The sequence below is a fragment of the Harpia harpyja genome, unplaced genomic scaffold, assembly GCF_026419915.1.
Source record: "Harpia harpyja isolate bHarHar1 unplaced genomic scaffold, bHarHar1 primary haplotype scaffold_326, whole genome shotgun sequence".
NCBI lineage: Eukaryota > Metazoa > Chordata > Aves > Accipitriformes > Accipitridae > Harpia > Harpia harpyja.
Window position 1 is genome coordinate 35326 of NW_026293275.1, and position 21133 is coordinate 56458.

Consider the following 21133-nt stretch of genomic DNA (forward strand, 5'->3'; position numbering starts at 1 on the left):
CCATCTGTGGTGGTCCTGGGCCATCCGTGGTGGCCATGGTCCATCCCTGGTGGGCTTGGTCCATCCGCGGTGGGGTCTATGGTGGGGTCAGTCTGGTCACTGCGGGGTTGGTGGTACGTTCAGTCCATTTGTGGTGGCATCGGTTTGTCCATGGTGGTTTGGAGTGGTCGTGGGGGTCAATCCAGCCATGATGGGATCAGCCCAACCATGGTGGAGTCCATGGTGGGGCCAGTGTCTCCATGATGGCGTCAGCCCGGTCATGACGGTGGACCTGGAGTGTCTGTGGTGAGGTCACTCCATCCATGGTGGAGTCCCATGGTAGGGTCAACCCATCCATGATGATGTCAGCCCAGCCACGGTGGGGTAGGTCAGGCCATGGTGGGGTTCATTGGTCCTTGATGGGGTCAACCCAACCATGATAGGGTCAACCCCAACCATGATGGGGTCAACCCCAACCGTGATGGGGTCAACCCAACCATGATGGGGTCAACCCAACCGTGATGGGGTCAACCCAACCGTGATAGGGTCAACCCAACCATGATGGGGTCAACCCAACCGTGATGGGGTCAACCCAACCGTGATAGGGTCAACCCAACCATGATGGGGTCAACCCAACCGTGATGGGGTCAACCCAACCATGATGGGGTCAACCCAACCGTGATGGCGTCAACCCAACCATGATGGGGTCAACCCAACCATGATGGCATCAACCCAACCATGATGGGGTCAACCCAACCATGATGGCATCAACCCAACCGCGATGGGGTCAACCCAACCATGATGGGGTCAACCCAACCGTGATGGGGTCAACCCAACCGTGATAGGGTCAACCCAACCATGATGGGGTCAACCCAACCATGATGGCATCAACCCAACCGCGATGGGGTCAACCCAACCATGATGGGGTCAACCCAACCGTGATGGGGTCCATTGTTGGGGGGGGTGTCGCTCCATCCGTGACGGCGTTGGTGGCTCTGCGGTAGGGTTGATCCTTTCTTGGTGGCTTCAACCTCTCCGTGGTGGGGTCAGATGGTCCCTGGTGGGTTCTGTGGTGGGGTTGGTGGGTCTGGGGGGTGGGTCGGAAGGTCCATGGGGGGGGGCCGAGGAGGACTCAGGCCCCCCCTATCGTCTCCCGGATCCACGGCAGGTAGTTGTAGACCTGGCTGTAGACCCCCGGCTTCCCCGCTTGCCCGCAGGGGTGGTCACCCCACGAGACGATGCCTTGCAGGACCCCGTTGCAGACGAGAGGTCCCCCCGAGTCACCCTGGGGACAAAAGGGACGATGACAGGACCTCGGCCACAGTCCCCGGCCAGGGAGGACGCACGTGGCCACCGGCGGGGACAACCGCTTTAGGGACCTAGAGATGTGGGAGCGGGCGCAGCGAGGTGGCCAGGGTGGGGTGACGGGGACCCAGGAGACGTGGCCAAGGGACAACGGTCGTGTCTTGAAGGCCAGGAGACCAAAGGGACGTGGTTACGGGTGGTGGCAACGGGACGTGGGGACACAGGGACATCTCAAAGCCGAGGGGACCCGAGGCCACGGGAGGTGGGTACGTAGGGATGGGACATGAAGACGTGTCCACGTTTTTAGAGCCCGAGGGACGAGGGGGACCGGTGGGAGGTGGCGGTGGGACACGGGGACGAGGCGGTGGGACACGGGGACGAGGCGGTGGGACGTGGTGGACAAGGTGATGGGACGCGGCTACATCTCAAAGCCAATGGGACAAGGAGGGGGCTGTGGGACGTGGCGATGGGACACGGGGACCTGGTGATGGGACACAGGGACCTGGTGAGGGGACACGGGGACGTGGCGATGGGACACGGGGACCTGGAGGTACCTGGCAGGAGTCCTTGCCCCCCGCCGCCACGCCGGCGCACAACATGTCCTCGGTGATTTTGCTGCCGTAGGCCGTCCGGCACTCGTCGTCACCCACCACGGTGACGTTCACGCACTGGGGGGTGTCGGGGAAGGTCTCTGCGGGGGGGGGGGGGGACACGTGTCCAACCTGGGCCAGGGCTCTGGGTCCTGGACACCCGTGTCCCTTCAGAGATGCCACCACCCAACCCGATGGCGGTTGAGGTGTCCATCTCTTGGCCACCAGTGTCCCTTCTCCTCAGAGACACCACCACCCAACCCAATGCAGGTTGAGTTGTCCACCCGTGTCCCTTCTCCTCAGAGATGCCACCACCCAACCGATGCGAGTTGAGATGTCCATCCCTTGGACTTTTGGGTCCCCTCTTGGAGATGCCACCACCCAACCCAACGCAGGTTGAGATGTCCACCCATGTCCCTTCTCTTCAGAGATGCCACCACCCAACCGATGCGAGTTGAGATGTCCATCCCTTGGCCACCAGTGTCCCTTCTCGGAGATGCCACCACCCAACCCAACGCAGGTTGAGATGTCCATCTCTTGGCCACCAGCGTCCCTTCTCTTGAGAGATGCCACCACCCAACCAATGTGATTTGTCCATCCCTTGGCCACCCGTGTCCCTTCTCGGAGATGCCACCACCCAACCCAACGCAGGTTGAGTTGTCCACCCATGTCCCTTCTCCTCAGAGATGCCACCACCCAACCCAATGCAGGTTGACATGTCCCTCCCTTGGCCACCAGTGTCCCTTCTCGGAGATGCCACCACCCAACCCGATGCAGGTTGAGATGTCCATCCCTTGGCCACCAGCGTCCCTTCTCCTCGCAGATGCCACCACCCAACCGGCACGCCGTGGTCCCCCCCGTACCCTGGGGACTGGTGGTGGTACCCCATCCCATCACGGTGCAGTTGGTTCCGGTGACCGGGGGACTTCCGGGCAGGACCAGGGGTCGGACGTAGGGCGTGACGGTGAAGGGCGGCTCGACGCGCAAGAGCATGAGGTCGTGGGCGTAGGCGCCGTCTCCTTCCACCGTGTCGAAGCCGGGGTGGACCACGACGTCCACGGCCGTGGCGTACTGCTCCTGCCCCGTCGGCGTGGCCAGGCTGCGCTCTCCTGCCCGCACCTGGATGTGGCTGGGGGGGGGACACGGACACGCGAGGGGACACGTGAGGGACGTGGTACCGCGTTGGGGGACGTGGGAGGGCGTGGCTGGGGACACGGGGGACGTGGTCGTGGTGGGACACGGTCATGGTGGGACGTCATGGAGGGATGGGGACGTTGGAGGGCGTGGCTGGGGATGTAGGGGACATGGCCATGGGGGGACGTGGTCATGGAAGGATGGGGACATTCGAGGGCATGGCTGGGGACACGGGGGACGTGGTCGTGGTGGGACACGGTCATGGTGGGACGTCATGGAGGGATGGGGACGTTGGAGGGCGTGGCTGGGGATGTAGGGGACATGGCCATGGGGGGACGTGGTCATGGAAGGATGGGGACATTCGAGGGCGTGGCTGGGGACACGGGGGACGTGGTCGTGGTGGGACACGGTCATGGTGGGACGTCATGGAGGGATGGGGACGTTGGAGGGCGTGGCTGGGGATGTAGGGGACATGGCCATGGGGGGACGTGGTCATGGAAGGATGGGGACATTCGAGGGCGTGGCTGGGGACACGGGGGACGTGGTCGTGGTGGGACACGGTCATGGTGGGACGTCATGGAGGGATGGGGACGTTGGAGGGCGTGGCTGGGGACACGGGTGACATGGTCATGGTGGGACGTGGTCGTGGCGGGACGTGATCGTGGAGGGACGGGGACGTTGGGTGGCATGGGGACATGGGGGACGTGGTCGTGGTGGGACGTGGTCACGGAGGGATGGGGACGTTGGGGGTCATGGCTGGGGACGTAGGGGACGTGGTTGTGGTGGGACGTGGTCATGGAGGGATGGGGACATGAGGGATGGGGACGTTGGGTGGCACGGCTGGGGACGTGGTCATGGTGGGATGTGGTCATGGAGGGATGGGGACGTTGGAGGGCGTGGCTGGGGACGTAGGGGACATGGCCATGGGGGGACGTGGCCATGGTGGGACGTGGTCATGGTGGGATGGGGACATGAGGGATGGGGACGTGGGGGACGTTGTCGTGGTGGGACGTGGTCGTGGTGGGATGGGGACATGAGGGATGGGGACGTGGTCATGGTGGGACGTGGTCATGGTGGGATGGGGACATGAGGGATGGGGACGTGGGGGCCGTGGCCGTGGTGGGACGTGGTCACGGAGGGATGGGGACATTCGAGGGCGTGGCTGGGGACATGGGGGACGTTGTCGTGGTGGGACGTGGTCGTGGTGGGATGGGGACATGAGGGATGGGGACGTGGTCATGGTGGGACGTGGTCACGGAGGGATGAGGACGTTGGAGGGCGTGGCTGGGGACGTAGGGGACGTGGCCATGGTGGGACGTCACCATGGTGGGACGTGGCCATGGTGGGATGGGGACATTCGAGGGCGTGGCTGGGGACACGGCCGTGGTGGGACGTGGCCACGGAGGGTTGGGGACACGAGGGTTGGGGACACGAGGCGTGGGGACGTGAGGGACATGACCGCGGAGGGATGGGGCACAGGTCACGATGACCCAGTTCTTTTCCCCGTTCCCCTCCCAGTTCCTCCCAGTTCCCCTCCCAGTGCTTCCCGCTTCCCCTCCCAGTTCCTCCCAGTGCCTCCCAGTTCACTCCCAAGAGCCCCAGTGCCTTCCAGTGTTCCCAGTGCCCCCCCAGTGTTCCCACTGCCCCCCCTCTCCACCAGGTCTAGCAATGGGTGGCCACGAGCACCCACTGGGTGCTGAGCAGGGCTCCCAGTACTTTCCAGTTCCACGCCCAGTGCCCCTTCCAGTGCCTCCCAGATCTCCCAGTCCCATTCCCAGTGCCCCCACTTCCCCTCCCATGGCCCCAATCCCACTCCCAGTGATCCCAATTCCCCTCCCATGGCCCCAGTCCCACTCCCAGTGCTCCCAGTTCCCCCCCCCCCCCCAAGCTGGTCTGGCAATGGGTAGCCATGAGCACCCACTGGGTGCTGAGCAGGGCTCCCAGTACATTCCAGTTCCACTCCCAGTGCCCCCTATTCCCCTCCCATGGCCCCAATACCACTCCCAGTGCCCCCAGTCCCCCTTCCAGTGCCCCCACTTCCCCTCCCATGGCCCCATTCCCACTCCCAGTGCTCCCAGTTCCCCTACCAGTGCCCCCAGTTCCCCTACCAGTGCCCCCAATTCCCCTCCCATGGCCCCAGTCCCACTCCCAGTGCTCCCAGTCCCCCTCCCAGTGCTCCCAGTTCCCCTACCAGTGCCCCCAATTCCCCTCCCATGACCCCAGTCCCACTCCCAGTGCTCCCAGTCCCCCTCCCAGTGCTCCCAGTTCCCCTACCAGTGCCCCCAATTCCCCTCCCATGGCCCCAGTCCCACTCCCAGTGCTCCCAGTTCCCCTCCCAGTGCCCCTCAGTCGTCGTCTCCCCAAACCTAGTCCTGCAGTGGGTGGCCATGAGCACCCACTGGGTGCTGAGCAGGGCTCCCAGTACTTCCCAGTTCCCCTCCCAGTGCCCCCAATTCCCCTCCCATGGCCCCAGTCCCACTCCCAGTGCTCCCAGTTCCCCTCCCAGTGCCCCTCAGTCGTCGTCCCCCCAAACCTAGTCCTGCAGTGGGCGGCCATGAGCACCCACTGGGTGCTGAGCAGGGCTCCCAGTACTTCCCAGTTCCCCTCCCAGTGCCCCCACTTCCCCTCCCATGGCCCCAGTCCCACTCCCAGTGCTCCCAGTCCCACTCCCAGTGCTCCCAGTCCCCCTCCCAGTGCCCCTAATTCCCCCCCCCAGTGCCCCCAATTCCCCTCCCACGGCCCCAGTCCCACTCCCAGTGCCTCCCCGTCCCCCCCACCCCACCCCAAACCTGGTCCGGCAGTGGGTGGCTGTGAGCACCCACTGGGTGCTGAGCAGGGCTCCCAGTACTTTCCAGTTCCACTCCCAGTGCCCCCACTTCCCCTCCTGTGGCCCCAGTCCCACTCCCAGTGCTCCCAGTCCCCCTCCCAGTGCCCCCATTCCCCTCCCGTGGCCCCAGTCCCACTCCCAGTGCTCCCAGTCCCCCTCCCAGTGCCCCTAATTCCCCCCCCCAGTGCCCCCAATTCCCCTCCCACGGCCCCAATCCCACTCCCAGTGCTCCCAGTCCCCCTCCCAGTCCCCCCCACTTCCCCTCCCAGTGCCTCCCCGTCCCCCCCACCCCAAACCTGGTCCGGCAGTGGGCGGCCGTGAGCACCCACTGGGTGCTGAGCAGTGCCCCCCCGCACTGGTGCTGGTCGAAGTAGAAGAGGAGGACGAGGCCGGGGTGGGTCGCGGGGGGGCACTCGCTGCCCCCCAGGATCCGCTCGCCCCATGGCCAGCCTTGGGGGGGGGGGGGGGGGCAACACACTGTTACTGGGAGCTACTGGGACACCCCACCCCAACCTGGGGGCACCCACAGGGACCCCCCCATCCCCCCCTTGGCACCCCATACCCCTAGCTCCAACCTGGGGACCCCCCCCCCACCCAAAGGACCCCCCCCCCACCCCACCATGAGGACCCCCCCCTCCCAGTAACCCCCCCAACTTCTTACTGGGAGTCACCAGTGCCAGGAGGAGGAGGAGACGAGGGCCCGCCATGGTGGGGGGGCCAGGGGTTGGGTGCTGGGTGGGGGGGTGCTGGGTGCCCCCGGCTATCAAGGCGCTGTGTTAATTATTAACCGGGGCTCGTTAACTCGCCCCCCCCCCCCATGTTTACTTGGTGACATTCCCCGGGCAGGTGCCACGTTCACACCCCACCCCCTCCTGCCCCACGGCGTGGGGGGGGGCCCGTGGGGCTGAGTAAAGGGGGGGGGGTCCCAGTGGGGTGGTTATGGGGTGAAGTGGGGCAGGCCGGACGCCTGGGTCCCCTATGGTATCTGTGGGGCAGAGTGGGTCCCTACGGTATCTATAGGGCGAAGTGGGTCCCTACGGTATCTATGGGGCAGAGTGGGTCCCTACGGTATCTATGGGGTGAAGTGGGTCCCTACGGTATCTATGGGGTGAAGTGGGTCCCTATAGTATCTATAGGGCGAAGTGGGTGCCTACGGTATCTATGGGGTGAAGTGGGTTCCTACGGTATCTATGGGGCAGAGTGGGTCTCTACGGTATCTATGGGGTGAAGTGGGTTCCTACGGTATCTATGGGGTGAAGTGGGACAGCCCCAAATACTTGGGTCCCCTTCGGTATCTATAGGGCAAAGTGGGTCCCTACAGTATCTATGGGGTGAATTAGGTAGCTACAGTATCTATAGGGCAAAGTGGGTCCCTACGGTATCTATGGGGTGAAGTGGGTCCCTATAATATCTATAGGGCAAAGTGGGTCCCTACGGTATCTATGGGGTGAAGTGGGTCACCTACAGTATCTATGGGGTGAAGCGGGTCCCTACGGTATCTATGGGGTGAAGTGGGACAGCCCCAAATGCTTGGGTCCCCTACGGTATCTATGGGGTGAATTAGAACCCTACAGTATCTATGGGGTGAAGCGGGTCCCTATGGTATCTATGGGGTGAAGTGGGACAGCCCCAAATGCTTGGGTCCCCTACGGTATCTATGGGGCAAAGTAGGTACCTATGGGGTGAAGTGGGTCCCCTGTTGTATCTATGGGGTGAAGTGGGTCGTCTATGATATCTATGGGGCAAAGTAGGTCCCTACGGTATCTGTGGGGTGCAGTGGGTCCCCTACAGTATCTATGGGGTGAAGTGGGACAGCCCCAAATACTTGGGTCCCCTACAGTATCTGTGGGGCAGAGTGGGTCCCCTGTGGTATCTATGGGGTGAGGTGGGTCCCTATGGTATCTATGGGGCAAAGTAGGTCCTACGGTATCTATGGGGCAGAGTGGGTCCCTATAATATCTATGGGGCAGAGTGGGTCCCCTGTGGTATCTATGGGGTGAAGTGGGACAGCCCCAAATACTTGGGTCCCCTATGGTATCTATGGGGCAAAGTGGGTCCCTACGGTATCTATGGGGTGAAGTGGGTCCCTATAGTATCTGTGGGGTAAAGTAGGTCCCTACGGTATCTATGGGGCGAAGTGGATCCCCTACGGTATCTATGGGGTGAAGTGGGTCCCCTACGGTATCTGTGGGGTGATGTGGGTCCCCTACGGTATCTATGGGGCAAAGTAGGTACCTATGGGGTGAAGTGGGTCCCCCGTTGTATCTATGGGGTGAAGTGGGTCCCCTACGGTATCTATGGGGTGAAGTGGGACAGCCCCAAATACTTGGGTCCCCTATGGTATCTATGGGGCAAATTAGGTCCCTACGGTATCTATGGGGTGAAGTGGGTCCCTATAGTATCTATGGGGTAAAGTAGGTCCCTACGGTATCTATGGGGTGAAGTGGGTCCCCTACAGTATCTATGGGGTGATGTGGGGCGGAGTGCCCCTATGCCCCCCCCATTCCAACCCCGGCTGCCCCCCCCGCCTGCTTCTTGCCTGCTCCCTGCCAGATTAACGTCGGATTAAGCAAATCCCGCCCCCCGACGCGGCAGGACAACAACCGCGCCTTGGGCGTGGCGCAGGCGCTGAGATCGTATTATGGGATGGACGTCATTAATGCTAATTACAGTCATAAGGATTTTAAGGCCATAATCAAAGGAACAAAACAGCCTCGTTGCCTGGATCGGGCCCACCGCAGGCGATTGGCCGGTGGTGGTGGCAGCCACGCCCCATGGGGGGAGGTGGCCCCCCCTCGTGCAGAACTCCCAACCAATGGTGCGGCCCCAGTTTGGGGGTGGGACTTGGGAAGAGCTCAACCAATGGAGTGGCCCCACTTTGGGGTGGGTAGGTCTTGGGAAGCGCTCAACCAATGGTGTTTCCTCAATCTGAGGTAGGTGGGGCTTGGGAAGAGCCCAATCAATGGTGTTGCCCCACTTTGGGGTGGGTGGGTCTTGGGAAGAGTCCAACCAATGGTGTTGCCCCACTTTGGGGTGGGTGGGTCTTGGGAAGAGCCCAACCAATGGTGTTGCCTCACTTTGGGGTGGGTGGGTCTTGGGATGAGTCCAACCAATGGTGTTGCCTCACATTGGGGTGGGTGGGTCTTGGGAAGAGTCCAACCAATGGTGTTGCCCCACTTTGGGGTGGGTGGGTGTTAGGAAGAGCCCAACCAATGGCATTTCCCTGATCTGAGGTAGGTGGAGCTTGGGAAGAGCCCAACCAATGGCATTTCCCTGATCTGAGGTAGGTGGGGCTTGGGAAGAGCCCAACCAATGGCATTTCCCTGATTTGGGGTGGGAGGGTCTTGGGTTGAGCCCAACCGGTGACATTTCCCCGCTGTGAGGTAGGTGGCTCTCGGGGAGCACCCCAACCAATGGCATTTCCCCGATCTGAGGTAGGCGGGTCTTGGCGAGAGCCCAACCAATGGCGTTTCCCCGCTTCGGGGTGGGCAGGCCGGACCGCCTGGCTGGTGGAATCCCGTCTTCTCTTCGAAGCTCAAGGGTTGGCCACCACAACTCTTCCTCTCGGTGGCCACAAAGCCGCCAAAATTTCTACGGGCACCATCTGGGGAGCTCCAGATTTGGGGACGAAGGACAGTGAGTCAATCCCGAGGACACCCAGAGGTGGGGCAGGGTGGAGAAAGTGACGCCCCGCCCCTCGGCACCGCCTTCGGGGGGAAAAAAAAAAAGGCACAGCCGAAACAAACAAGTGGCCGCCAGCCTAAGAAGGACCCAGTAGACGTTGGGTTGACCAACCGTCATTGGGTTGGGTAACGCTTGTTGGATTGACCAACCCTTGTTGGGTTGGCCAACGGTCATTGGGTGGGTGACCCTCGTTGGCGTGACCAAGACTCTTGGGTTAGCCAACCGTCGCCGGGTTGGCTGACCCTTGTTGGGTTGGCCAACCGTCATTGGATGGGTGACCCTCGTTGGCGTGACCAAGTCCCTTGGGTTAGCCAACCGTCGCCGGCTTGGCTGACCCTTGTTGGGTTGGCCAACCGTCATTGGATGGGTGACCCTCATGGATGGGGTGACCTTTGTTGCATTGGCTGTGGCTCGTTGGGTTCTTCATTCCTATTGGGCATCTCCTATTGGCTAGGCCATTGCTGGATGGCCGGCGGTGATTGAGTTGGGCAGCCATCTTTGGTTGGTTACCCTGGTTGACTTGACCAACTCCATTCGGGTTGGAGGACTTGTCCACCAGCGTCCCACGTCCTCCGTGTCATCGATAGGCCGCCGCAGCCACATGCCTTGGTCCTCGGGAGGTGGCAGGTAGGAGAGCGCGACTGAAGGAAACGAGGTTTTTCTTCAAAAAAAATCAACTTCTCCCGGAAAGTCGCAAATTTGGGGGACGGTGGGAAGGATCTGACCTCAAAATGAAGCCCGTGGCCATGAGTGGACACGGGGCCTGTGGATGACCCTGGAGGAGAGGAGATGTCTGCGATTGATCTCGAAATCTCGGGGTTTTTTGGGGGGGGGGGGGGCAGGTTGAAAGGACAAAATTTCCCACCAAACATCACAACGCTTTAATTTCTCGTGCCTTCCCACCCACCCTCTCACCAGCTTCGCCAGGTGACCCCCGATTCTACCCACAACCTCGCCACGGCCTCTGTTGTCCCAGCGTCCTGCTCCGGCGAGCAGTGGTAGCGCAGCTGCGGTCCTCCGAGCGTCCCCCTGGGCACTCGGAGGTCGCTGGAAGTGTCACTCGTTGTCCTTCATGGTCTTCTGGATCCACTGGGCGTATCTACAGACCTTGGTGTAGACACCAGGTCTCTTGGGTTGCCCACATTTCTCCATGCCCCAGGACACGATACCTTGGAGGGTCCTGTTGCAAACCAGAGGTCCTCCGGAGTCACCCTACGGAAAGACGTGGCGTGAACCCGCCAGCCTCTTCCGCTGGCTCACCCAACCCTTGTTGGGTTGGCCAACTCCCTGCGGCTTGCCCCACCGTGGTTAGGGCTCATTGGGTTGGGTGACCTCTCTGGGTTGGCCAACCGGTGTTGGGTTGGCCGGCCATCACTGGGTTGGCCAACCGGTGTTGGGTTGGCCAACCGGTGTCGGGTTGGCCGGCCATCACTGGGTTGGCCAACCGGTGTCGGGTTGGCCGTCCGTCACTGGGTTGGCCAACCGGTGTCGGGTTGGCTGGCCATCACTGGGTTGGCCAACCGGTGTCGGGTTGGCCGGCCGTCACTGGGTTGGCCAACTGGTGTTGGGTTGGCTGGCCGTCACTGGGTTGGCCGGCCATCACTGGGTTGGCCAACCGGTGTTGGGTTGGCCGGCCGTCACTGGGTTGGCCAACCGGTGTTGGGTTGGCCGGCTGTCACTGGGTTGGCCGGCCATCACTGGGTTGGCCAACCGGTGTTGGGTTGGCCGGCCGTCACTGGGTTGGCCAACCGGTGTTGGGTTGGCCGGCTGTCACTGGGTTGGCCAACCGGTGTTGGGTTGGCCGGCCATCACTGGGTTGGTCGGCCATCATTGGGTTGGCCAACTGCCATTGGATTGGTCACCTCCAACTGGTTTGGTCAACCTTTTTTGGGATTGATAATCTATGACTGGGTTAACCAACCCGTGACATTGGGCTGTGCCAACTCTTGAGTTGTTCCACCATCGTTGCGTTGGGTGACCAGCTCCCATTGGGTCAGCTTGGTGGTTTGTTTAACCATCACCGGATTGGTCAACCACCCCGGTGGGTTGTCCAAATCTCTTTGGGTTTTCCAGCCATGGCTGAATTAGCCAGTTCTACTGGTGTTGGCCAACCCTTGTTGGGTTGAAACTCCCCTTGGATTGGCCGGCTGCTGCTGAGTTGGCCAATTCTACTGGTGTTGGCCAACCCTTGTTGGGTTGAAGAACCAACACCAGGTTACTCAACTCCCCTTGGGTTGGCCGGCTGCTGCTGAGTTGGCCAACTATGAATGATTTGGCCAACCCTCGTTTGGTTGAGAACATCAATGGGTTGGCCAACCACCTCGGTGGGTTGTCCAAATCTCTTTGGGTTTTCCAGCCACGGCTGAATTAGCCAGTTCTACTGGTGTTGGCCAACCCTTGTTGGGTTGAAACTCCCCTTGGATTGGCCGGCTGCTGCTGAGTTGGCCAATTCTACTGTCCAACCCTTGTTGGGTTGAAGAACCAACGCTGGGTTACTCAACTCCTCTTGGATTGGCCGGCTGCTGCTGAGTTGGCCAATTCTACTGGTGTTGGCCAACCCTTGTTGGGTTGAAGAACCAACACCAGGTTACTCAACTCCCCTTGGGTTGGCCGGCTGCTGCTGAGTCGGCCAACTATGAACGATTTGGCCAACCCTCGTTTTCTTGAAGAACATCACCGGCTTGGCCAACCCTCCTTGGGTTCATGAGCCACCGTTAGGCCGGCCAACGGAGGAAGACCCCCGTTGTGATGACAAGGGGACGCGTCCACCTTGGAGACAGGCCCCGGTGGAAAATCGGCAATGGCGGAGGGGGACATTTTGACCGTACCTGGCAGGAGTCCCTACCGCCTTGGAGGCTCCCGGCGCACAGCATGTTCTCGGTGATGGAACCGGGGTATAGCTGTTGGCACTCGGCCGTCGAGAAGATGGTGACGTTGACGCACTGCAAGACGTCCGGGTAAGAGACTGAGACGGGAAACGGAGGGAGGTGGGGGGAAGAAAGAAACCAGAGCAATCGACCCGGGAACCGGAATAAATTTGCCCCCCCGCCCCCCAAAAAAAACGCCCCCCCCCCCCTTCCCAGCGCCGACACCTGCCCCGCCCCGGAGAAGAAGGAGTTGTGTCTCTCCCAATGGATTCGCTTGGGGATGCTTCTCCGGCTTGTTTTTGGGGAGAAAAATGAGCTGTTTGGGGGTGTTTTCAAACTCTCAGAGGGGAAGTCGCCCGCGGAGACACAGCCCACGGTGGGTGAAACCTTCTCCTGGGGGAATTTCTGAGGCGGAAGAAGGAAATTCCAGAAGCAGGGTCTTTTTTTGGGGTGCCTTCTCCAAAATTCTCTCTTATTTTGCTTTGTTACATTTTCCTTTCGTTTCCTCTAATTTAATTTTAGGCTATTACTATTTTATGCCATTTCAGCCTTTTTTTTCTTCTGGGGCTTTTTAGTTTTAACTTTATTCTCTGTGTTTTATCACTTCATTTGTTTTAATTTTATTCTGCTCCCTTCTGTTCCACTTAACTAATTTTCTTTCATTTAATTTATCTTCGGTTTTCTTTGGCTTTATTCTAGCGTTCCCCCCCTTCCTTTCCCTCATTCCCTTTTCTTTGATAGAAATCCATACTATTTATTTCTCATTTAATCCATTATTCGATTTCTAGGACTTCAGATGTTTTTAGGCTATTCCTTCTTGTTTCTTCTCATCGTATTTGGTATAAATCAATCTAATTTCATGTGATTTCCTTCCCTTGCCTCCTCTGCTGCCCCTTTTTGTTCCTAGTTCTTAGGAGAGGACCCAGGTGTCCAGGAGACCACCCAGATGTCTGGGAGAGGACCTAGATGTCCACGAGGGGACGTAGGCGCCCAGGAGGGGACTTGGGTGTCCAGGAGAAGACCCAGGTGTCCAGAAGAGGACCTAGATGTCCAGGAGAGGACCCAGACGTCCATGAGGGCACCTAGAAGTCCAGGAGAAGACCTAGATGTGCGGGAGAGGACCTAGATGTCCATGATGGGATGTAGGTGCCTAGGAGAGGACCTAGATGTCCATGAGGGCACCTAGATGTCCAAGAGAGGACCTAGATGTCCATGAGGGGACCTGGATGTCCAGGAGAAGACCCAGATGTCCAGGAGATGGCCTAGATGTCCATGAGGAGATCTAGATGTCCAGGAGAGGACATTGGTGCCCAGGAGGGGACTTGGGTGTTCAGGAGAAGACCCAGGTGTCCAGGAGAGAACATAGATGTCCAGGAGAGGACCTAGATGTCCATGAGGGCACCTAGATCTGCAGGAGAGGACCTGGATGTCCATGAGGGGACCTAAGTGCCCAGGGGGGGACTTGGGTGTCCAGGAGAGAACATAGATGTCCATGAGGGGACCTAGATGTCCAGGAGAGGACCTGGGTGTTCAGGAGAAGACCCAGGTGTCCATGAGAGGACCTAGATGTCCATGAGGGGACGTAGGCACCCAGAAGGGGACTTGGGTGTCCAGGAGAAGACCCAGGTGTCCAGGAGAGAACATAGATGTCCAGGAGAGGACTTAGATGTCCATGAGGGGACGTAAGTGCCCAGGGGGGGACTTGGATGTTCAGGAGAAGACCCAGGTGTCCAGGAGAGGACCTAGATGTCCGGGAGAGGACCCAGATGTCCAGGAGAGGACCTAGATGTGCGGGAGAGGACCTAGATGTCCATGATGGGACGTAAGTGCCCAGGAGAGGACCTAGATGTCCATGAGGGCACCTAGATGTCCAGGAGAACACCCAGATGTCTGGGAGAGGACCTAGATGTCCATGAGGGGACATAGGTGCCTAGGAGGGGACTTGGGTGTTCAGGAGAAGACCCAGGTGTCCAGGAGAGAACATAGATGTCCAGGAGAGAACATAGATGTCCAGGAGAGGACCTAGATGTCCATGAGGGCACCTAGATGTCCAGGAGAGGACCTGGATGTCCATGAGGGGACCTAAGTGCCCAGGTGGAAATTTGGGTGTTCAGAAGACCCAGATGTCCAGGAGGGGATCTAGATGTCCACGAGGGGACGTAGGCGCCCAGGAGGGGCCTTGGGTATCCAGGAGAAGACCCAGGTATCCAGGAGAGGACCTAGATGTCTGGGAGAGGACCCAGACATCCATGAGGGCACCTAGCTGTCCAGGAGAACAGCCAGATGTCCAGGAGAGGACCTAGATGTCCATGAGGGCACCTAGATGTCCAGGAGAGGACCTAGATGTCCATGAGGGGATGTAGGTGCCCAGGGTAGGACTTGGGTGTTCAGGAGAAGACCCAGGTGTCTGGGAGAGGACCTAGACATCCAGGAGAGGACCTAGATGTCCATGGGGGGACCTAGATGTCCAGGAGAGGACATAGGTGCCCAGGAGGGGACTTGGGTGTCCAGGAGAAGACCCAGGCATCTGGGAGGGGACCCAGATGTCCAGGAGAAGACCCAGATGTCCAGGAGAGGACCCAGGTGTCCAGGATAGGGCTCAGGCACTCATGTGAGGATCAGGGTGCCAAGGAGATGACCGGGGCGAAACCCAGACCTCCAGGAGAGGACCCAGACCTCCAGGAAGGGACCCAGCCCCCCAAGAGCGGACCCAGCCCCCCAAGAGGGGACCCAGACCTCCAGGATGGGACCCAAGCATCCAGAAGAGGTCACAGATACTGGGTACCTTCTGGGGAGGTGGTGGCCCCCCATCCCGAGGTGACGCAGGTGGTGCCAGGATCTGGGAGGCAGGAGGCCACGGCGATGGGCTGGATCCTGTTGGTGAGGGTGACGGGCGTCAGGAGTTTCATCAACATGATGTCGTTGTCCTTGGTGGTGGGGTTGTAGTTGGGGTGCGGCACAAACTTCTGCACCATCTTCTGCACCTCGCCCCACTCCCGCGTGTAGAGGTTGTGCTTGCCCAGGTGGGTGCTGGTGATCCTACGGCAGGCAGGAGGGACGCGTGGGACACGCGGCGAGGTGGCTAGGACCGCAAGACCGTGGCCCACACGTGGGGCTTGGTGGCCACGGGGCGGCCACGACACTTGCGGGGCATGGCGTGGGTGGGACGCGGCCAACCCGGCCCGCGTACGGGACGTGGCCACGGCTCCTGTGGGACGTGGCGTGGCCGGGACACGCGTGGGACGCCCGCGGCACGTGGGACACGGAGCCCACGGTGCGGCCGTGGCGTGAGGTGGGACACGGCACGGGACCGTGGTGCGTAGCCGAGACACGTGGAGACCACAGCGTGCCCGCGACCCGCGTTGGGACCACGGGACCCGCGTTGGGACCACGGGACACGCGTTGGGACCACGGAGACCGTGACGCGTGGGACGCGCGAGACGTCACCCTTACCCCGGCGTGGTGCAGTGGGCCGCCGTCACCACCCACTGCCTGGCCACCAGGACGCCGCCGCAGTAGAGCTTGTACATGTCGAGGATGGCCACCTGCCACGGCTGCGAGTGGGGCTCGCAGTCCATGCCGCCCACCACGCGGTTATCACCCGCCACCGAAGACCCTGCAAGGCATGCGGGACCGGGGACGCGCGTGTCGGTGCCGCCGCACCCGCGTCTCTCCCACCGGTCGCGCCCGCCACCCTGAACACTCACCCGTGGATGCCACCAAGACCAGGGCTCCCAGGAGTTTCACCGTGCCCCATAGCCTGAGGGCCACCATGGCTCGCACCTCCATCGCCGTGGCCGCTGTGGGGCAGAGGCGTTAGTCCCGTGACCGGGGGGGGGGGGTTTTGCCCCCTTCGTGGCTTCACCTGGACCCTCTGCCCCGCTCCAGGAGAAGGTGAGATGTTTCTTGGGGGCACCTTCCACCCATTTAGGGGGTGGAGGGGCATCGTGGTAGCTTTCCAACCATTTGGGGGGTCTCCCCGCCCTCCCAGTCCCTTCCACCCGGCGGTCGGAGCTACACGATTCGCCCCGTCATCGCGCTTTTGCAACGGTGACGTCATCAGGCCGAGTGCCACGGCGGCAATCGACAGAGTCATCGGTTAACGAGGCCCGTAATTACGGGCTCTGCCAACTCCTCCGCCTCCCCCCCTCCTTGTCTTGAGGCGATTGACCTCCCAGCACCTCACGCTGCCCTTGGATGCCTCCCTCGGGCTGGGGCTATGGGTCGTGGCCCCGGGAGATGTGGGTCGTGGCCCCCGGAGACGTGGGTCGCGGCCCCCGGAGACGTGGGTCGCGGCCCCCTCCGTGGTTGGGGGTCACGGTTCTTCAAGGTTGGGGATTGGAGACACCCTTGGATGTGGGTCATTGCTCCCCAGGGATGTGGGTTGTAAGGACGTGGGTCCTGGTGGTTGGGGGTCGTGGTCCCCTCATGGCCGTGGGTCACTGTTCCCCACGGCTTTGAGGCACGGTTCCTCGTGGCCATGGGTTGGAGGGACCCGTGGCCACGGGTCACGGCTCCCCGTGGCCGTGGGTCCCGGTTCCTCGTGGCGGTGGGTCATTGCTCCCCACGGAGGAGGTTCGTGGGCCCCATAGAAGTGGGTCAAGGCTCCACGTGAGTGTGGGTCACGGTTCCCATGGCCGTGGGTCGGAGCCACCCATGGGTGTGGGTCACCACTCCCTGTGGCCATGTGCCACGGGCCCCACAGATAAAGGAAATGGGTCCCATAGTGCCGGGTCATTGCTCCCCATGGATATGGGAGGTGGGCCCCACGGAGAGAGGTGGCGGGACCCACGGAGGGAGGTGGCGGGACCCACGGAGAGAGGTGGCGGGACCCACGGAGGGAGGTGGTGGGACCCACGGAGGGAGGTGGTGGGCCCCATGGATGTGGGTGGTGGTTCCTTGCGGAAAGACTGGATGAAGATGGGAAGAGGGGGCTGAGGATGGAGGGATGGATGCGGGGAAGGAGGGATGGGACCGGCACGGAGAAGGATGGAGATCATGGATGGAGGGATGGAGGAAGCATGGAGAAGGCGGGATGGATGGAGGAAGCGTGGAGAAGGAGGGATGGATGGAGGAAGCATGGAGAAGGCGGGATGGATGGAGGAAGCGTGGAGAAGGAGGGATGGATGGATGGAAATCGGGACTCGAGGGATGGAGAAGGAAGGAGGGATCAAGGGATGGAGAAGGAAGGTTGGATGGAGATGAGGGATGGAGATATGGAGCAAGCGTGGAGAAGGAAGGAAGGATGGAGAGTAGGGATGGTGTAAACCTGGAGAAGGAAGGATGGAGAGCAGGGATGGTGTAAACGTGGAGAAGGAGGGAAGGATGGAGAGCAGGGATGGTGTAAACGTGGAGAAGGAAGGAAGGATGGAGAGCAGGGATGGAGGAACGGGTCAAACCTGGAGAAGGAGGGATCACGGCGACGGAGAGACGGATCAAACTTGGGGAAGGAAGGAAAGATGGAGACCAGGGACGAAGCAAGAAGGAGGGATGGCTGGAGACCAAGGGGAGGAGGAGGAAGGAATGCCCACGGACCGTGACTTTTGCCGAAAGGGGCCCCATCACCCCCCCCCCCCCCCATCATCCCCATCCCGGCAAACCTCTCCGCAGGTCCCCGCTGCGCCCCGCCGGGGGCCAGGGGGGGCCGCCCCCTCTCCTTCCCGGCCGAGCTCTCCCGGTTCTCGGCCAACGTCCCGTCCGGCGGCGAGGACGGGGCGAAATCCCGACGGCTTTCTCTCCGCGTATGCGTGTGCGTCGTCGTCCCCCACTACACACACACACACACACACCCCCCCCACCCCCCCTCCACCCTACGCCGAAAGAAAAACCGTCCCAACCGGCCCCGGCGCGTCTCTTCCGTCGCCGCAGCTCCGCGCCCGTCCCTCCCACGTGAGCGCCGACGGTTTTATAACGGCGTCGGGGCCCGATCCGGCTCGTCCCGCCCCCCCCGGGGCTGAGCTGGAGGCGTCCGATGGGCGCGAAGACGCCTCGCCGCCTTTTTCCCTAATCCCTCGGCGCTTCCTCGGCACCGCCTCGCCTCGTTTCACGGCGAGAGGCGGCGGCGGGCGCCGGTCGGTGGGTCGGGCTGCCGGCGGTCACGGGTCGGCGGTCGGGGGGGGGCTCGGCGGTGGTCAACCGCCGGCGGAGGGTTGGCCGGTTGGCTTTGGAGAGACGTGACAACGCCGGTAGGTCAACTGGCTTTGGAAAGCCGAAAGGCAGACGATTGGCCGGGAGCGGTGGAGGCAAAGGCGTGACGTCATTGGCCGGCGGCTTCGGAGACCAACGCGATCTGATTGGCCAATGACTTCGGGAAAACTCATGCATGGTGATGGGCCAGCTGGCTTTGGAGATGGGGCCGTGTTCATTGGCTAATGGCTTCGGAGACCGGCACGTGCTATTGGTCAGCTGCCTTTGCGAGCCGGCAAGTCCCATTGGCCGGAGAGTCTTGGAGACCGGCACGTGCTGATTGGCCAGCTGGCTCTGGAGACCGGCACGTGCTGGTTGGCCAACCGGCTTTGGAGACCACCGCGTGTCGGTTGCCTAACCAAATTAAGAAAGACTTCAGTACGTGCCAATTGGCCAGCTGGCTTTGGAGACCAGCACGTGCTGATTGGCCAACCAGATTAGGACGTCGGCACGTGCCAATCGGCCAGCCAGCTTTGGAGACCGGCTGATTGGCCAGTCGACTTTGGAGATCTTCACGCACCGGTTGGCTGGCCGGCTTTGAGGGCTGGAGCAGGAGACCGAAGCTGTTGGACGTGGATCTCCGGAGCTTTCGTGGTGGAGCCGTGGGACTGGGGTCAACACACACATGCACACGCAGACCCCTGCGTGATAACACACGTCCACGTGTCCATGACACACGTCCATGACACATGTCCGCATGTCCATGACACACATCCACGACACACGTCCGCACATCCATGACACATGTCCACAACATATGTCCACACGTCCATGACACACATCCGCAACATGTCCAACGTCCATGACACGTCTGTGACACATATCTGCACATCCATGACATATGGCCACACGTCCATGACACATGTCACAACACACGTCCATGACACATGTCCGCACATCCATGACATATGTCCATGACATGTCCGCACGTCCATGACACACATCCACGACATATGTCCACACATCCATGACACACGTCTGCACATCCACGACATATGTCCACATGTCCATGACACACGTCCACACATCCATCACACACATCCACAACATACGTCCACACGTCCATGACACACATCCACCATATATGTCCACACGTCCATCACGCATGTCCGCACGTCCATGACATACGTCTACATGTCCACAACATATATCCACACGTCCATGACACATGTCCACACATCCATGACACACGTCCATGACACACGTCCACGACACACGTCCACGCATCCATGACATATGTCCACACGTCCATGACAAATATCTGCACGTCCACGACACATGTCCACGACACACATCCATGACACATGTCCACACATCCATCATACACATCCACAACATACGTCCACACGTCCATGACACACATCCACAATATATGTCCACACATCCATCACACATGTCCACACGTCCATGACATACGTCTACATGTCCACAACATATATCCACACGTCCACAACACATGTCCATGACACACATCCGCACATCCACGACATATGTCCACATGTCCATGACAAATGTCCGCACGTCCACGACACATGTCCGCACATTCATGACACACGTCCATGACACATGTCCACACATCCATGACACACGTCCACAACACACGTCCGCACATCCACGACATATGTCCACGACAAATGTCCGCACGTCCATGACACATGTCCGCACGTTCATGACACACATCCATGACACATGTCCACACATCCATGACACATGTCCACATGTCCATGACACACATCCGCAGATCCATCACACACATCCATAACATACGTCCGCACGTCCGTGACACACGTCCACCATATATGTCCACACATCCATGACATATGTCCACACGTCCATGACACACGTCTGCACATCCACGACACGTTTACCTCCCTGTCCACACAAGCCCCTGCGCACACCCACGGGTGCACACTCGCGCTAGAGGGTGCTGTCACCTTGTGCTGCTTGCACGCTCATAAGGGCGGGGCTTCTGCCTGGGGGGCGTGGCCAGGAGGTGGGAGGGGTGGGGCTTGCTCCCCCCCCCCCCCCCCCCGTGTAAATCTCAAGCGGTCCCGCTGGGTGTAAGAAGTGGTGTAAACAAGGCGGTGCGGCTTCTCAGGCGCAGCCCAACTGGTTCTCTCGGTTGGGGGGGGGGGCTCGTTAGCGGCCGCCTCGTTAGCGAACTCTTAATTGGCTCCAATTAGGGCGCCCACGCGGTCCCAGGAGGAGCCAGCTCCTTGCTTTACTCCTGGTTTACACAGCCCGTGATGACCCCCGGGGTTGGGGGGGGGTGTGGGGTGTCCCCCGCACATGGTGGTGGGGCGATGGCGTGGTCACGTGGCGGGGGACACATGTGGGACTATGGGGAGGTGGCCGTGACCTCCAGAGATGGACACGTGTGGTGGCGACATGCCAGCTGTGGCCACCAAGCTGGACATAGGTGGTGGGGGGTCACCATCCGTGGCTTCCCGAGCTGCACACGTGTGTCCTCCAGGCTCGGACATGCGTGTCCTCTTGCTGCGGACGTACGTGGCATCTAGACCCAGATATGTGTCCTCCAGATGTGGGCATGTGTGGCCATG

At 60.8% G+C, this 21133-nt stretch overlaps 2 protein-coding genes across 2 annotated transcripts; both read right to left on the minus strand.

The window, feature by feature from the left end:
• Positions 1-1106: 1106 nt before the first annotated feature.
• Positions 1107-6542, minus strand: LOC128138297 (trypsin-like). Its single transcript, XM_052779589.1, has 5 exons — positions 6497-6542; positions 6132-6285; positions 2195-3003; positions 1839-1975; positions 1107-1264 (listed from the first exon to the last, which is right to left on the minus strand). Exons 1-5 carry the CDS (start codon positions 6540-6542, stop codon positions 1112-1114), a joined length of 1299 nt encoding a protein of 432 aa, XP_052635549.1. The 3' UTR covers positions 1107-1111.
• An 8569-nt stretch (positions 6543-15111) lies between these two features.
• LOC128138299 (kallikrein-11-like) lies at positions 15112-16182 on the minus strand. Its single transcript, XM_052779592.1, has 3 exons — positions 16094-16182; positions 15840-16002; positions 15112-15425 (listed from the first exon to the last, which is right to left on the minus strand). The coding sequence occupies exons 1-3, from the start codon at positions 16173-16175 to the stop codon at positions 15155-15157; spliced, it is 516 nt and encodes a 171-aa protein (XP_052635552.1). The 5' UTR covers positions 16176-16182; the 3' UTR covers positions 15112-15154.
• Positions 16183-21133: the final 4951 nt, after the last annotated feature.

What these genes read in the sequence shown, in the direction of transcription:
- LOC128138297 (XM_052779589.1), bottom strand. Translation starts at nt 6,542, where the DNA reads ATGGCGGGCCCTCGTCTCCTCCTCCTCCTGGCACTGGTGACTCCCA. An exon ending in GCCGCCCACTGCCGGACCAG is followed by an intron (nt 3,004 to 6,131) that starts GTTTGGGGTGGG and finishes TCCCCCCCCCAG; the next exon opens with CCACATCCAGGTGCGGGCAG. An exon ending in GGGGCAAGGACTCCTGCCAG is followed by an intron (nt 1,265 to 1,838) that starts GTACCTCCAGGT and finishes TTTTGTCCCCAG; the next exon opens with GGTGACTCGGGGGGACCTCT.
- LOC128138299 (XM_052779592.1), bottom strand. Translation starts at nt 16,175, where the DNA reads ATGGAGGTGCGAGCCATGGTGGCCCTCAGGCTATGGGGCACGGTGAAA. An exon ending in GGTCTTGGTGGCATCCACGG is followed by an intron (nt 16,003 to 16,093) that starts GTGAGTGTTCAG and finishes CATGCCTTGCAG; the next exon opens with GGTCTTCGGTGGCGGGTGAT. An exon ending in GCCCACTGCACCACGCCGGG is followed by an intron (nt 15,426 to 15,839) that starts GTAAGGGTGACG and finishes TGCCTGCCGTAG; the next exon opens with GATCACCAGCACCCACCTGG.